This window comes from Amphibalanus amphitrite, unplaced genomic scaffold (assembly GCF_019059575.1).
Source record: "Amphibalanus amphitrite isolate SeventyFive unplaced genomic scaffold, NRLGWU_Aamphi_draft 000835F_arrow, whole genome shotgun sequence".
Classification (NCBI taxonomy): domain Eukaryota; kingdom Metazoa; phylum Arthropoda; class Thecostraca; order Balanomorpha; family Balanidae; genus Amphibalanus; species Amphibalanus amphitrite.
Window position 1 is genome coordinate 211,823 of NW_024882329.1, and position 15,642 is coordinate 227,464.

The 15,642-nt window shown below is 45.7% G+C and overlaps 2 protein-coding genes and 1 long non-coding RNA gene across 9 annotated transcripts; 1 reads left to right on the forward strand and 2 right to left on the reverse strand.

The window, feature by feature from the left end:
- Window positions 1–266: 266 nt before the first annotated feature.
- LOC122366863 (protein lin-7 homolog C-like) lies at window positions 267–5,573 on the reverse strand. 2 transcript variants are annotated; one of them, XM_043339499.1, is made up of 6 exons: window positions 5,221–5,573; window positions 3,735–3,805; window positions 3,277–3,318; window positions 2,828–2,976; window positions 1,909–2,282; window positions 267–1,345 (listed from the first exon to the last, which is right to left on the reverse strand). In XM_043339499.1, the coding sequence occupies exons 2-5, from the start codon at window positions 3,769–3,771 to the stop codon at window positions 1,917–1,919; spliced, it is 594 nt and encodes a 197-aa protein (XP_043195434.1). In that variant the 5' UTR covers window positions 3,772–3,805; window positions 5,221–5,573; the 3' UTR covers window positions 267–1,345; window positions 1,909–1,916. The 2 variants fall into 2 exon arrangements, with proteins under 2 accessions (XP_043195434.1, XP_043195435.1); XM_043339500.1 differs by lacking the exon at window positions 5,221–5,573 and adding an exon at window positions 4,987–5,008.
- A 135-nt stretch (window positions 5,574–5,708) lies between these two features.
- LOC122366860 (nuclear pore complex protein Nup50-like) lies at window positions 5,709–13,348 on the reverse strand. Of its 6 annotated transcripts, XM_043339492.1 has the most exons (7): window positions 10,117–10,205; window positions 9,760–9,807; window positions 8,614–8,796; window positions 7,603–8,447; window positions 7,249–7,371; window positions 6,830–6,979; window positions 5,709–6,322 (listed from the first exon to the last, which is right to left on the reverse strand). In XM_043339492.1, exons 3-7 carry the CDS (start codon window positions 8,776–8,778, stop codon window positions 6,145–6,147), a joined length of 1,461 nt encoding a protein of 486 aa, XP_043195427.1. In that variant the 5' UTR covers window positions 8,779–8,796; window positions 9,760–9,807; window positions 10,117–10,205; the 3' UTR covers window positions 5,709–6,144. The 6 variants fall into 6 exon arrangements, with proteins under 6 accessions (XP_043195427.1, XP_043195428.1, XP_043195425.1 ...); XM_043339493.1 differs by lacking the exons at window positions 9,760–9,807; window positions 10,117–10,205 and adding an exon at window positions 13,293–13,348; XM_043339490.1 differs by lacking the exons at window positions 9,760–9,807; window positions 10,117–10,205 and adding an exon at window positions 10,614–10,688.
- Window positions 13,349–13,573: 225 nt separating this feature from the next.
- Window positions 13,574–15,628, forward strand: LOC122366864. The gene is made up of 4 exons (XR_006253960.1): window positions 13,574–13,698; window positions 14,410–14,483; window positions 14,710–15,003; window positions 15,253–15,628. It is a non-coding gene; the product is annotated as an uncharacterized LOC122366864 (long non-coding RNA).
- Window positions 15,629–15,642: the final 14 nt, after the last annotated feature.

A 15,642-nucleotide genomic window follows, 5' to 3' on the forward strand; every position in this document is an offset into this window, starting at 1 on the left:
AAAATCTTTAAATGATACTGTAAAACATACTTTTATGTTTAGTAGTCTTAGGGCGCTAATTCCCCGGGCTAACTTTGCGCCTGGTTCCCGTGACATGCATTTTGCGAACGATAGACGATCTATCACGTCTAGCTGTAGCAATGCGCTATCATTATTTCGTTGAACCAATAACGTTCAGGCGCTGCATTTCCACGCAAGTTTATCATTAGCCATCTAAAAGTGTTAGTGATTCCATCCATTCGTTGTACCCAATCCAACAGCGCTCGTTCGAGACCAGTTGTATATTTTGATCACCGGCGGACGAAAGTGGAAAAAAGCACTTAACAACTAACGCAATAAAAACGGTTTAGGTGACCAACAGACACCGTTCTGTGTTCGATAAGTCATTGGTTTGGTTACTGGAAAGAAGAAAAAGGACAGCCTGTGCTGTCACTCTATCCACGAGAACCTCGCACTCATCTGCTACCACGTAGTACAATTAAACATACACGGTTATGAGCAAATCGAATAAAGCGTTGGTGTGGCATCGCACAACATAATCGACCCTCCAAGTCGCACTTTTCCGCTCCTAACGTTCTCCCTCGGTTCGAACTTCGATACACTAAAAGGTGCCATCAACGACCCATTGGGGCACAACAAACCAAAACACTCACATAAGGACCGAGCGAATTCACAACCTAGGCTAGTCTCGTGTTACCACACCGGAGAAATGCTTCTAGCTGCCACGATTACTTCTGTAACAAGCATCGGTATACATACACCTTAAGGACGCCCTATCTAGTGCCTACCTACAGGGTACATTGCACCAAACGTTCCCTCGTAAGGGTAAGGTGAAACGAGTAGGCCTTTCTTTCATGCGGTAAATTTCGGCTCTAGCAGATTATCTACCTCAGATCATGTCTTTAACTCGCTACCGAGATAGACATTAGGGAAACCAGACGGTTCATCAACCAAGCACACTGCACATCAAGATGAAATTCGGCAGCTTTTTCTCGACTAGGGTCACAACGCAAAACCACCTTGACCAGGCGACAACGATCCACCTCGCTCTCGGGTTCAAAATTCAAACCACACTTACTACAGCCGCACAACACAAGAACTGAGCGTACACTCACGCGGAGTAAGCTAGCTTCTTCCTACTGGAGCTCCACTCAAACTAGCGACCACCACGCAAACTGTCTCGGAGTGATGACAGCCGCGTGGCCACTCGGGGAAAATTGTGACCCACATATCCTATCGGCAGTTGCCAGAAGGCTCTCAATAAACGGGAACGTGCTCCAGAGAGTGAGGACATGATGCATCTCGTTAGCAACCGACGCCAGAATGTGGTGGCGGTGTTTGCAGACTGCAACAAAAGGGGAGAAGCGATGAGAAAAGGAAAGAAAGTTCGCGCCTTTTATAACTAAGCATCCTATTCAATCGTATGACACAGTGTTTATAATATTCCTTTTTCAAACGTTAAAATATAGCTGCATAATAAATAGCTGCCAATGTTGCCTTGTAAAAGAACAGAAAAAGTAACAAATAAAAGAGGATTACTTCTAGGTATGCATTCAAAAAAAAAAAAAACCACCGTTCTAGTAACATAACCCCTGGTATGTTCTACGCTTGTCTCCAGTCTCTGTCCCACCACTCTCCGCCCCTTCTCACCCAACTGTGCCTCCTCTCTTCGTTCCGTTCAGTACTGCTGCCCCGCCCCTGTCCTCACCTGGTCCACACCCCAGTCTATCCCGCTCCCAGTCTCAGCGCCGCCCTCACCTCTGCGCTCAACACTGCTACCGCCTGCCCCCCCCGCCCCCACCCACACCCTGCCCCTTCTAGCATCTCCAGTCTCACCTCTGAGCTCAGTACTGCGGCCGCCTGCCCGCGCCCCCATCCTTTACCCTGCTCCGCTCCACCCCAGCTCACCTCTGCATTCAGTACTGCTGCCGCCTGCGAGCCGAGCGCTGCTTGTCAAAACGCATCTCCATCTCCTCGAGAACGCGCGGCGTGTAGCGAACCACCAGTTTCACCGTGTGCTGGGCGGCTTTGAGCAGCTCCACAGCCTTCTCGTGGTGTTCGCCCTCCACCGAGACGCCATTCACCGAGAGCAGCTGGTCGCCGCGCTTCAGCCCGCCGTGCCGGTCGGCCACGCCGCCCGGGATGATCCGACTGATGTAGATGGGAGAGTTCTGCTCCTTGCCGCCCATGACGTTGAAGCCGAGACCCTCGTCGGTCTTGGGTAGCTGGATGACACGAGGGTGCGCGTGGCCCTCCGAAGCGGCGAACGCGGCCACTGTCGCCTGCAGGGGTGACGGGGGACGTCAAACGACAAATATCAATATTTTCAGCTGTGGAGGAAGTGACAGTCAAATGCACAATGACCGTTAACCCAACAGTGAGATACAAAACGATTCATTATATACAAGACACGAATGTCTTAAAACAGGCATCGTGATTCTGCTATTGGTCTTGAAACCACTACGGTGGAATTACCCGATGGAGTTACCACTCAAAAATGACTAATCGTGTGCACACCGCTTACAGAAACCACGACCCGACACGGCATGGTGGTTACCAGAACCGTTTACCGGAACCGATCTCGCACTAAGAGATATGAACAGAAGGAAACCCATAATTAGAAGAAAAAAACAAATCCCCGAGGCCGCTCAGCCAGCAGCGGCCACATACATTGAATGCACACAAAACCGATACAATTGCACCACCAACCTCTATTAATGACACTACACCGAAACTAAACACGAGATGAGCTGTAAAACAGTGAGTATGAGGCGTCATTCCGCTCATCATTGCACAAATCACAGTACATCCCACAGAAGAACCTGACCTTGGCCGTGGCAGAAGCCCGCACGTCGGGCGAGCCGGACAGGTCGACCGTCTCGTACACGTGTTCGTACACGTCGCGGACGGCATTGAAGAAGTCCGACTGCAGAACCTTCTGCAGGGCGGCCAGCTTGGCCGTCGGCACCTCGCCCGCTGAAGGGCAGATGAATCATCAGGGTTAGATACTGATTTACACTATTGGATCAGTAGGGCACTCTACAGAGTACAGGGATGTGTTTATCACTAAAAGCACACATTCGAGAATAATCAATAAGATGGCTCTATTATTTTGAACTAATGAAATATAAGTTGTCTTTCAGATTTCAGAGTAGGACGTTGAAATAAAGCAGTCAAGTTTCAATGTTAACAGGACAGCTAATGAATTGTTAGAATGACCTAAAATAGTTTTATTTGATGATAGGCATTTCAGATAAACCTATTTGATTTACTTACTTTTCTGAAGTTTGTCAAGAAGCTCTATAGCCCTCTTCACATCTGAAATAAAATAGAAAATTGGTAAATGTTGACAAAAAAGACAGTCACTTTCCTCATCCTGTAATAGTATCATTTCAAACTCAGCCATGCCAGCTATGGTGATAGAATTTCCCACATGACATCTGTTTGTTAATGGATAAGTCTCAATGAAGTATGAGCCCATGATATGTTACCCAACCTGATTCAGCAATAACCAAGAGTTCACCCTTTTGCATGGTCTTATCAGTAACAACAAATGACATCTAATCAAAAAAATTCAAAATGAAACAGAAAGAACCATGATAAACAGCAACTAGTTTTATTCCTATAAAAACAGCCCAAATTTACTACTTTTATTCATGTTATCCTCCCATTATCCATGCTATCTTTGCCTATGTACAAGAAGTTTTGAAGAGCAAAACTACACTGACACTCACCTCTTTGGAGAGTCAGGGGCTCTGTTACTGCTGCCATCTTTTCAGTTGAATTTCAGAAGCACAGATGAGGACTGAAAGGTAGGCAACAAATTTATGGAGCACAGCATGGCTATTCACAAAATATGGTGCATGCACACTGCACATATTTATCAAGTTAGCACATATTTTCAGTTCTGAACAAGCTTTACAGAGCTGAAATATTGGTCCTGATATCACTGCTCAGTGCTCAGTGTCCAGTGAGCATAGAATAATGCCAGAGAATATCCACACAAAAATAGAAAATAAAAGATGAGCAAAGGGGAAGAGTGAGGCTGGAACATATCTTACAGGCATCAGCTTATGATCCATATGTCTCAGTCTTGGGTTAGAGCATAGTTATATATCTTTTTTTTTTAGTCCGAACCTTTTGATAGGAAGGATTCACAAGGACAGAGCCGCCGCTAAGCGAAGCTTGTTGCGGTGACCCAGCCCTCTACCCTCCGATCACGCAATTCCGGTTCTATGGCAGAATTTAGAGTCCAAAGTTTAACGTGCGCACATAGCCGCGCACGGCCGGTCCCCTCACTGACTTCGCATGGCTACGGCCTGCCACCAACCGCAACCATACCTGTCAGGAGGCCCATAAATGTAAGCGCCCGTCGCGCTTCGAACCCGGACTGTTATAACCGGGAACGCGTGCTCTCACCACGCGGAGTCCAACGCTCTACCAACTGAGCTACGGGACCGGCAATTTATAACTTTTTTATTCTACACCGCCACCCATAACTGAATAGATAACTGAATAATCTTAGGTGTAATTTGTGAATGATCACTGTGTCTCATTGGTTTAAAAGATCTTCATTTTGAGTTATGTCAAGTCCCACAATACCTATATTATTAATATTTTGTGAAAAAGTGTGGAATGATTTAATAAGAAAAAACTAAATGCTTTATCTACCTAAACCATGCCAAAGTGGTCTGAAAATAACACATCCAGGCACTGTGGACAATTTAAACCCCTGAAATTCACTGTGCTCCTGGGCCATGTATGATGTAACAACTAACAACATCAACGGACAACACAGGGTAGGTACGCAACTGTCATTCAAAGGAGTAAAACTCATTAATTGAAAAGTTCATACTAATTTCTGGTCACTACGGGCCATCAAATGACCAGATTTTGACCACGCCGGAATCATGAACCAGAATTTTCCAGATTTTGAAACTTTAACAGTTTAAACAAATACGCGCTCAGCTCAGTGACATTAATGACCTTTGCTTTAAAACTAGAGAAGAGCTACAGCTGTATAGCTGACAAGCTTATCTGAAAGATTTTAAACTCATAATCATAAAACACGCAAAGATGTTAATTAAGCAACTGGTTCAAGGCGTTCAAGATTCAAGAAACAGGAAGCATTTGTCGATAGCAACAGATAAATGGTGGTATATGACCTAGACAGACGCAGCAAAAATTCAACACCTTATGAGCCCCCAAAAAATAACTTACAAAAAATCGGCCTTGCAAAAAATATGCAATATTTCTCACAACACTTAAATTCACACACACAACACGCCCACACAAACAATGCAATTCGTAAACGTAGAAAAGCGCCACAATTGAATAGAAACATCGCTTCCAAATCAAGCTGCCAAATTCATTGCAATACATTCGTCGCAGTTTTTATCTGCAGGGCAGGGAAAACCTTTTTGCAAATGAGGCCCTCGCGGCTCGCCTGCCCACTATCCGGCTACATATATGAATCCTAGCAAAACCCAGTTCTGTGAATGGTCCCCAATTCGCACGTACTTAGTAAATTAAATAATTTTTCCGACACTAGGTAAAAGGCAGACGCAGCGGTGAGTGTTCGGCTTGGTTACTTGTCATTCCTTTGACGTTGCACTGGCCGACATAGTAGGTACACGATACGATGATGATTGATGAATCAAGAAAAGTGGAAGTATATCGCCTGCTGCTCGTTAGTTGAAAGCCTCTGATAGCGAAACATTTCAAAATATATTTGCTAAAATCGTGATGTTCTAAAATACGTTGCGACGTGCATGCCTCGAGGCGAACAGTATTTGGGAATGTCCAGCAGACAAAACTTTTCAACCGTTTTCAGCATTTCCTCATCCCGTTACCACAGTTAACCTCACAGCAATGCGCCAATCAACTCGGGCGTCGGTCCAAATGATCACATCAACTGCCGGAGCACGGTCACTGAGACTCATGTCGTTCGCATTTCGGCATTTCGTTCCCGCGGCGTTCGACAATCACATCGTTTCTTATGTTCATGGCGTCTGCGAATTCAGTAGTTTTGAACCATCCCACCCCACCCGCTCAGCATCCTGGCATTTAATCACTGATGCTGAACCGCCTGCCTAAAACCAGGCGTATCAGCCTCCGCCAGTAGCCAATGCGTCTAGCGTCCTTCTAGCGCTTGTGTTCGTCAATTTGACGAAGTAGCTCGTCGGCGTCGTCGCCGGTTTTGACTCGAATGAGGAGTGGCACGGGCGACGACTCGGCCTCCTTCTTCTTGGGGTCCAGCGGTGGGTTCGGCACGCACGCCATCATCACGTTGTTCTTGCCCATCCGCTGGGTGGGGATCGACCTAGGGCGAAGAGAGTACAGTCAGCTGGTCGTTCGGTACAATAATCCAAAGCTACACAGCGACAGAAGCCGGGGTGTCGACATTTGTGGTTACCTTAGCCTGTGGGCTAAGTACATTCAACATCGGTAACGCCGCCATCTCAAGTGCTGTACCCAAAACCATTGGCCCGCCCAGAATACTAACCCCGCGTTCGATGTCTCTCGGACGGCGAAGATTCTACGCCGTCCGGCCAATCACGTTCCAGAACTGCAGCCGAGCCCCGCTGACCTTGGACGGGATTGGCCTGACGACGTAGAATCTTCGTCGTCCGAGAGACATCGAACGCGAGGTAAAATTAATGCATTCAAAAACAAACGATCGTTGGATAATAAGGCTCAAGTCACAATGTGCTTTCAACTATTGAAAGTTTCAATAGTCATCACAAGTATCGGTCCTCAGTTGTAGCCATGAGAAGCGACGAGTAAACGCTAAAAAGAATACCAAACAAGCGCCGTTGATCGCACTTACTTGCTGAGCTTGATATTGAGCAGGATGTTCCCGAGGTTGGTGTCGGCACGGATCAGACACTGGTACTTGTCGTCCGAGCACGGCTTCAGGTACAGCATTCCCACACCCTTTTCCACAAACGACCCGTCCTTCTTGTAAAACAGCTTGCACCTAAAAGAGCAAAAATGCGAGATGAAAGTGAGTTGCAATAAAAGTACGAAAACTTTAATAAGAACGGTCACTGAACGCTGAAACATAAATTAGCGAAACATTGTAGAACTCAACATTGTGCAGCATTATAAGCTGAGAGACACGAGTTTTTTTTTCACGCACACTTTACGAACAGAGACGCATTGTGCTTCAAAGCTGGTTCAAATAAGCTAGTAAGACCCAGTTCCTTATCCATATGGCTCAACCGAGCCCAGGACCTGGTAACGTACTTTTTTGAGTATACGGCGTCATCCTCCTTGACTGTGTTGACGACAGGCACCGGCGGTTCCTCTGACTCTTCGGCCTCCTCTGTGGACGTGGCCGGCGCCGCACCTCCGCCCTGGCTCCCCGACCTGGCACAGCACATCAAACACCACTCAAATAATGTAATAACAGTTGGCAAGAAATATGTATATATGCATGCAGTGGTGCATAAACAATTCTACAAAAATAAAGCTCAAACAAAAGTTGCAAAATGTATGCCAGAATAAGCTCACAAACCGATTACAAGAAGACGTGAATGAATCGTAACTTTCAACTATTTTAACGTCAAATCTTGAGTTTGAGCACGACAAATGACTTACTGGAAGCCAAATGAGAAGCCTGCTGTGCTGGCGGGTGCCGCCGCAGCCGGAGAGGCGTCTGCCTTCTTCCCTGACGACGAGAGGCCGAAGCTGAACCCAGCAGAAGCGGCCGGCGCTCCACCCGCTCCCGTCAGCCCAGCCTTGCCCTGCGGCAGGCCAAAGCTGAACCCACCGGCCGACGATCCGCCCGTCCCGCCCGTATCCGCTGCCTTCCCAGCGCCGGTGCCGAAACTGAACCCAGTCAACTTGGGCGGCGAAGCAGCGTCAGCCGGCTTTGTTGTCCCCGAGCCGAAACTGAAACTTCCTCCGGTTGACGCAGAGACAGGTGTGGTCTTTTCGGTCACCGCGCTGCTGGCGGCCGCTCCACCGGTAGTCGGGGTCGCCGCCGGACCGAAGCGTCGCTCGATACTCGCCAGGTGAGTTTCGTAGTCTTTGAACACGGGCGTCAGGATGCAGAGCGGGTTCTTGTCGACGTGTGTCTGAAGCCAGCTGAGCATGCTACGGTTGAGCGCCTGCAACTGACGGTGGTACTCAGAAGACCCGGAGCCGCCGGATGTTCCGGAGCGCAGCGGTGGACGAGTCAGCACCGGGGAGGACATGGTGGCCGGGGTGGACAGATCGCTGCTGGATACTTTGGCAGCCGGTGTGGAGGGCAATGCGGCCGGAGAGAACGCCTTAGATGCCTCGGAGCCGGTCTTCTCGGCCGCCGGAGACGACTTAGCGGCGGTGGGAGACGACTTGGCTGCGGCTGCCAGGAAGCCGAACGGGTTGTCCGCGCCACCGGCCGGCTTGGCAGTCGGTGCTTTGAACCCAGAGAAGGCAGCGAACGGGCTGGGAGCGGCGCCCTGCGGGAAAAACAGATTACGACATTAAACTATAACCGGGTTACTAAACCACTGGGTTAGCTGGTGATATTTTGGATAAACACAAATAAAAACTGACACAAACAATGCAATGTAGCCAGGAATAACGGAATCACGGGGTGCCTCAGCACCCAGCAGCGCGGCCTACCGAGCTGTCGTCGGAGCGGTTCACCCTGCGGCGGGCCTTCTTGATGACACGCCCGCGGAGCACCTCTTCAGAGGCCGCCTGGAACTGTCCGGCGTCCTCTCCGCCGCTGTCCTCGGCGTCCCAGTTATCGTGTGTCAGCTGCTTGTCTGCGCCGCGCTTGGACATCGCACTTCAGCGGGCGACCTGGGTGAGAGTTGACAGATTAGAATCGTCGACCCGTAAAACTGGACTACATGACTTTAGAGGAGCTTGGAGGAGCGACAGGAACGATTTTTGAAACAAGAAGAGGTTAGAGGAGCTTGGAGGAGGCTAAAGGAGCCACGGGAACAGACCCATGGTGATGTAAGGTATGCTACGAGTCACGCTGTTGGCCCTATGAATCATGTAGCTTATCCTTTGCTGTGACCAAAGCAGAGGCTAAGACAATAACCACTGGAAGACAGGCTAATTACTTTGAGGTCAGTGCAAATTTAGACTGGTCATTTTTGGGTTCAGTACAGATTTTCAGACTCAACCTCCATTGTTGTGGATTTTCCAGCTCTGTTTGAAGGGTTAGCGCCGATTTCGAACTTGGACTGGTGCACCTCATCAACCTGCATCCTGCTAGCCGCACCTTGCAGCTTGCAGTATTGGTTGTTACAAGTCTTACTAGTAGGGTTAGCTATGATTAAACGCTTTCTCTATCCACTGTTAAAAGTATCAACTAAAGGCATGCTACACTGCACGTTTTCTGCCAGTTTGCATGTTTTGCATATCATTCTAGGAAAAAATGATATTACGGCTTTGGGATGTTTTTATATAAACTTTTAGTTAATGTAAGTTATATTAACCTTAGGTAATATACAACTAATATAAAAGCTATGCTCATTTTAACTTTGTCTAGAACGATATTCGATATTACTCAAAGCACGCAAACTCGCAAAAAACGCACACAGAAAATGCTAAGTGTAGCCAGGCCTTATATGTCTCAGTGATGTAACTGATATTTAGCTGCTGTAAATAAATATTCCCTGCGTTCGGCATTCACAAAATGAGGGATAATTATCTAGGATCCTGATAATTATTTGGTATTGCAGGGACCATTGATGCAATTGAACACATTTTTAGATTGTTTTCGCTTTGTTAGGTAGGTAATGGCTCTCTTACTTGATGGCATATGACCGCTGTGCAAGCCGCAAGCCGCAAGGTGTCTACCTAAAACACCAAATGATACAGGTAATCCCAGAAAATTATCCCCAATTATCTGGATGCCGAATGCACGCACTGTTTGCCATAACAAGGAACACAAATTTCAATTGTGAAAGTTGCATTACCCTAATTCAAATTCAATATACCCTGACCCTGGCATTACCTACAAATTTCAGTGATAAAAAGAGGCAGCGGTGAAAGCAAGCAATTTTAACGAAAGTAGCATATGGCGAAAGGTTGAAATCTCTACAAAGCTCGGAAAAATGAAGGATATACAAGTTAAAACAAAATGATTTGGATTAGTCTGCTCTCCACCTTCACGTCTTGCGCACACACGCGCTTCACGCGCTTCAAAAGATAAGCCAGCTTTGAGGCTTTCGAAAGTCAACAAAAACCGTGTGTGTAATGACGTCACTAGAATTTACTTGCTGCTAGTCAAAACGATATTTACCAGACTACATCTGGACTTATGGAATTCTACTGCACCTATCATTTTGTCTCAAATCAATTGTATGAATGGGATTGAAGTTTCTTACATCAGAAACATCCCATTTTGAAAACGCAGACAGCATTCTTGGGGTATCGTTCAAAAGCTGATGACGTAATTGATACATCTCTTTTTACTTCGAAGATTTGTTTATTGTTTACGCTCTTGTTTTCCCCCGCTGGGGCTGAGCTAAGTTAATACGTTTTCTTGTAAAAATTACAGAAGCTAGATGTTATGAATCAAATTATTTGTACTGAAACAATACTGGAGATAATTCTAAGTGCAAATTTTGCGTAGAAACTTGTTAAATTAGTAAATACAGAACCTGTTTCGTTGCGCTGCAAATGTCACAGTGGCGTCGTATTTGACATGCCAGCTCAATTTTCGAAGTTTTTGGATGAAATCAAGGCTATATAAACCAGGTAGAACGCTCCGGGAAAAAAGTTGGAAACAATAAATTAGTTGCAGCGTTCCCTGATGACGCGAATGTGGGTCAGCGGCCGGCGGCCGGTGGCCGCTAACACTGTATGAGGATGAGTGCACGGAACTTTTGCTTGTTGGAGATTGCGCCAGGCAGTTAAATGTTATTGTTAGGATATGTTTCGAAAGCAAATTGAACGACGCTTCGAACGCCGTCAATGAATTTGCGATGCGACGCGTATTTGTTTAGTTAGAGCCGGCGAACTTTTACCTTCCGACCGCGCGGGGAGGCGATGTGGTGCCACACTGACGGTTTTTAAGATAGCTCAAAATTCTTTTAAGCTAAAGAGCTGAAATTTGACTCGTCCAATCTTTTGATCAAGCTGGATCTTCGTCGCATATTTAAGGTACGTCAGGTTGTTGACCTATGTTGTCGCTCGTGAGCCTCTGCACAGTCAAAAAACAATGCAATTTCTGAACACTCAGTGCCAAGAAATCCTTCACACAAAGATGACACTTGGCAGAAAGAAGAGCTGTCGGTTTCTTATCGTTCGTATGTGTCGTGTTTTCACAAGAGTTTAGTAAGGTCAGGTCCGTCACGTGACCTCCCCTCATAACTCAATAGGTTTACTTTCATAGAAGCGTTTATCAATCGCCGGAAATCTTAGCCAATCCCACTGGACACTGGATCCATACCCACATGGGGCCCTCCTGACTGGCCACTCCCTCTGAAATTCACAATAACATTGGGCTGCAGCCACGGTTATGTATTAATGCTTTTCACTGACAGAAATACAACAACTTCAACCACCACAGTGCACGCCGCCACAACAGTCCGAGCCACGTCCCTGATATCGACTAGCACCCGGCTGGATGCACATACGCGGAGCCAATCAGTCCGAATGTGACATGAAGCTTACAATTGCTGTGTCGCATGGCGCATGGCACAGGACGATCCCTAGCAGCTGTCGGCTGAAGTGGAGAAACAGCACGTTGCGACACACCGCGCCGGCGACAGAGCTCAGCAGGGCTGGTTTGAGGCTAAAGCCGGAGGTAAGGGCGGACACAGGCACATACATTGCAGGACAAATAACAGGATGTCAGTCATATAATTCGAGACGAATGATTCAAGACGGACTGAAATAATGCACATTCTGCTCACTTAGATACCAACTTCAAACTTGACATTTATAGCACCACGGAAACAATTGGCACACAGGAAAGAAACAAAAGATGAGGTGTTTTTAACTCAAGGAGGTAAAAAGAGGTTGCATATGATGGAACAGCCCGAAGTGCAGACAAGCACATATTTTTGGTAATAGCTATCAGCTGTCCTACTTCTCTTCTCCCTTCACCAACTACTGGACACATTTGAAGCATCATATTAGCACCAATGTCCATAACAAAAGCTTGCAATAGTTTTATGAAGCCAAGGGAAATATGCCTCCATCATGCATGTAAGCTCAAAATGCATTACAAAGGAAGGTTATCTAAAGAGAATAGTGGGCGAAAGCATTTCATAGTTAAATTATTCAAAACTGCACACAGGGCTAACATAAAAAGCAGCAAGTGTAGTGTTCTGTTATGCTTAAAAATAGTCCAAAACAAAATACAATCTTTTTTTGTTTGAATTGGTTGTTCTTCTATGCCACTTCATCCATATCTTGATTACAGATGGGCTGTTACTGTAGGCTGATGAAGTGACACTTGATTGCCTTGTGCGAGTTTCAGTTGCAGCCTCCTAGGTACTGCACTGGAAAGCAGATTGAATTGAATGCCTCTGAAAGATAGGAATATAGGCAAAGTTAGCTGCAGTAGTGTCAATGATAATAGACATGACATTTTTGTCTTTTGATATACATTTGTTGAAGTACAAAAAGGTACAAAATAAATTGGTTTGTTTCAAGACACGCACACTGCACAAAGCCGCACAGACATTACACAAGCATATGAAATTGGTACACATAAAACTTGATGATTAAAAAGGTCAAAACTAGCAACAATAATTAATTGAAGTAAAAGTTACAATCACAATCATTTGATTTAAAATGACTTGACAAAGTCACAAGACGCAACGCTCCTATTCACTTAAGAAAAGTTTTTATGCTTTCATTATCCTCCACATATCAACCAGCTTGATACCAGGCTGTGCAATAGTGGGTACATAACCCCATGTTTCCATTTTATTAGAGCAAGTGGGGTTACAACAACAATGCTAATGTCAAACTCACATCTGCAACCCGTACTGAAGTTTCAATCACCTTACAAGAACACCTTCTGGCAGTTTGATGGGCAGAATGGTCATAACTACTTTCTCCTCATATTCAACACAAATTATCTCTTATACAGGTACAGTTTAGACTTGGTTATGGCAAGAATTTTCGAGAAAAGATATGATAAAAGTCCAAGACAAAGGCCGAGAGAAACAACACCAACATAAAACACCGACTATGTAGCACTAATACTATCAAATTCATAAAAATATATACATGAGTCGATCAGAAATTCACTGTAGATTTCGAAAATGGTGTCAAATGCCACTCAAATACCCCCATTCGCATGTACGAACCAATATAACACTGACCTTCAGTTCCGCGTGCCATTCTCCATAGGCCAAGCCATAGGCCACTGTGTATTAAATAACGCGTTCACTGATCGCAAAAAAATGAGACCCACATATGACGCGTTTGCTACCAGCCAATCAGCGCTCGAGATGCCGAGCGCTGATTGGTGGAGAGGGCCGTCGTCAGCAGTCCATTACATGTTGTTTTCCTTGAACATATACGTGAGCAGCTGATGCTGCTCACGGGTTGTTTCCATTTTTCGTAATGCTGAAGGCACGGGAGCGAACCCCCCTGGATGAAATTGCACAATCAAATCTCTCTTAGCCTTATCAAACACATACTTTGGACCTTCTTGAATCAAACTTATCTCCTATAATAATTTTAGCACTTACCACTTACCTTTGTTGTGCAGCTGGAGAGGAGCAGGTGCTGCATTAACCTGTTTTTATATGTTTTCATAGCGAAAACATCAGTTTTTAACCCAATTAAACATTTTTTAAAACCTTATGTGCTCAAAAATTGTACTGACTGTCTTCATTTTCAAACTTATTCTCCTGGGTACCTACCTGCCTTAAAAAGACATTTTTGCTCTCTGCCTACATCATTTATTTTATTTTTACAATAATATCTGAATTGGGATGGGGACCTTAATGGCATCCCAGAATAACAACATTCTCTAAAAGATAAAGGAGATAAGAATGCTGGACTGGCATTGATGCCTTGAAAATGCTGGGCAAGTGGGTGCACCCACTTGGGCAGGCCTGAAATTGGAGGCTGTTCGGGGAGGTGGCCATGGGGCATGCAGCAGTGAGCATCCTTGAATTACCAAAAAAGCGATACAAGTTTTAAAACATACAGCTTACATAGTCTAATAATTTACAACCTACATACAAGAGTTTGAAATGTCATTAAAAAGTGCCACAATTTGTGTCACATTCAGAAATTACATGCCCTCTCTTTACCTCCCCTGAATGTCCACCCTGAAATCTACCACCCAGGTTTTGTTCCAAGCTACCTAACTGCCACACTCTGCCTGCCTAATAATCTAATTTTAGGGCCTTGGCCACTGATTTATCACAATCTACTCTTCATATTAAACACTGAACACATAATTTATTTGCAGTTTTGTCCTTTCAGCTAACAGCTCGGAGTTGACAGATTGAGTGATGTCTCTGGCCTCAAGAAGTAAAGTTATTCAAGCCTACAAAAATGTAAGTCATTGGGCTGTGATGTATTCAGTTTGATTTTGCTTTATTTTTAGATATGATTTAGTGACAAACTGTGACCGCAACTGACAACTGCATTGCCTTGATTGATGGTATCCTTTTGAACTGAAATATATGTCCCTAATTAATATTGATCCTCTGGCCACATGCGAATATTGTAGCAAATACAGTCCATGATCCCAATGGGCTCACCTGATTTACCTTTTCTCAGCTGCTCCATTTGGGCAAGAATTATCCAAAGGGTTATGATTTCTTCCGGCAACGCCTGAAGTCCGCGTTCATGAAAAACAAGGATGTCACTGATCCTGCTCAGATCGAACAGCTGCTCTGCAAAGCCGAGTTTGTCTCCAAGGAGCTGGAGGCGCTCTACATGCTGCGGAAGTATCGCACTCTCAAGAAACGGTACTACGAAGACGCACCGCCCAAGAGTTCGACCTAATCTCACGTATTTGCGCTTCTTTTTCAAGCAGTTCTCAACGTAACGCTGAACGTTTCAGCGTATATGGTACACTCGGGGGCAGATTGATGTTCCACCACTCCCTACCTTTCGGGCTCCCATGGCTCAGCACTGGCTGCTGCCAGTGGCAGCACTGCCAACACTGGCACTGCCAGGCAGTGCTGAGTAGTGCTGAGGGCAGGCAACACTGGCAGCAGCCAGTGCTGAGCCATGGGAGCCCTAAAGGTAGGGAATGGTGGAACATCATTCTGCCCCCGAGTGTACCGGCAGTAAATAACACAATGCAATGTCCAGCAGCATTGTTATCCCAAAGCAAGTGGTATAGTTGGTAATAATACTCGTTAAGTTTTAATTACAAAGGGACGTTTTGTACCCATGTTGTCGAGGGTTGTTTCCATGTGAATGCTTTATATAGAATAGCGCAAATGATTGTTCTTGCCAGGATACGAGGTGCGAACTGTGTTTTTGAGTACGTATGAATAGGCATGACTGGAAGCGCCTGCTGTATTTTCTCGGATGCGGCATTCTGGCGTCCTGGCGCAGCACAGAAACTGCATTTCACCGGGGCATCTGGTCGCGTGTACCCTCACACGCTGTGCTCAAGTTGTTGAACACGTGATGTACCATTATGAATGCATGATCTACATAAGAAATAAATATATTATTGGTAGAAGACTGTTATTAAGC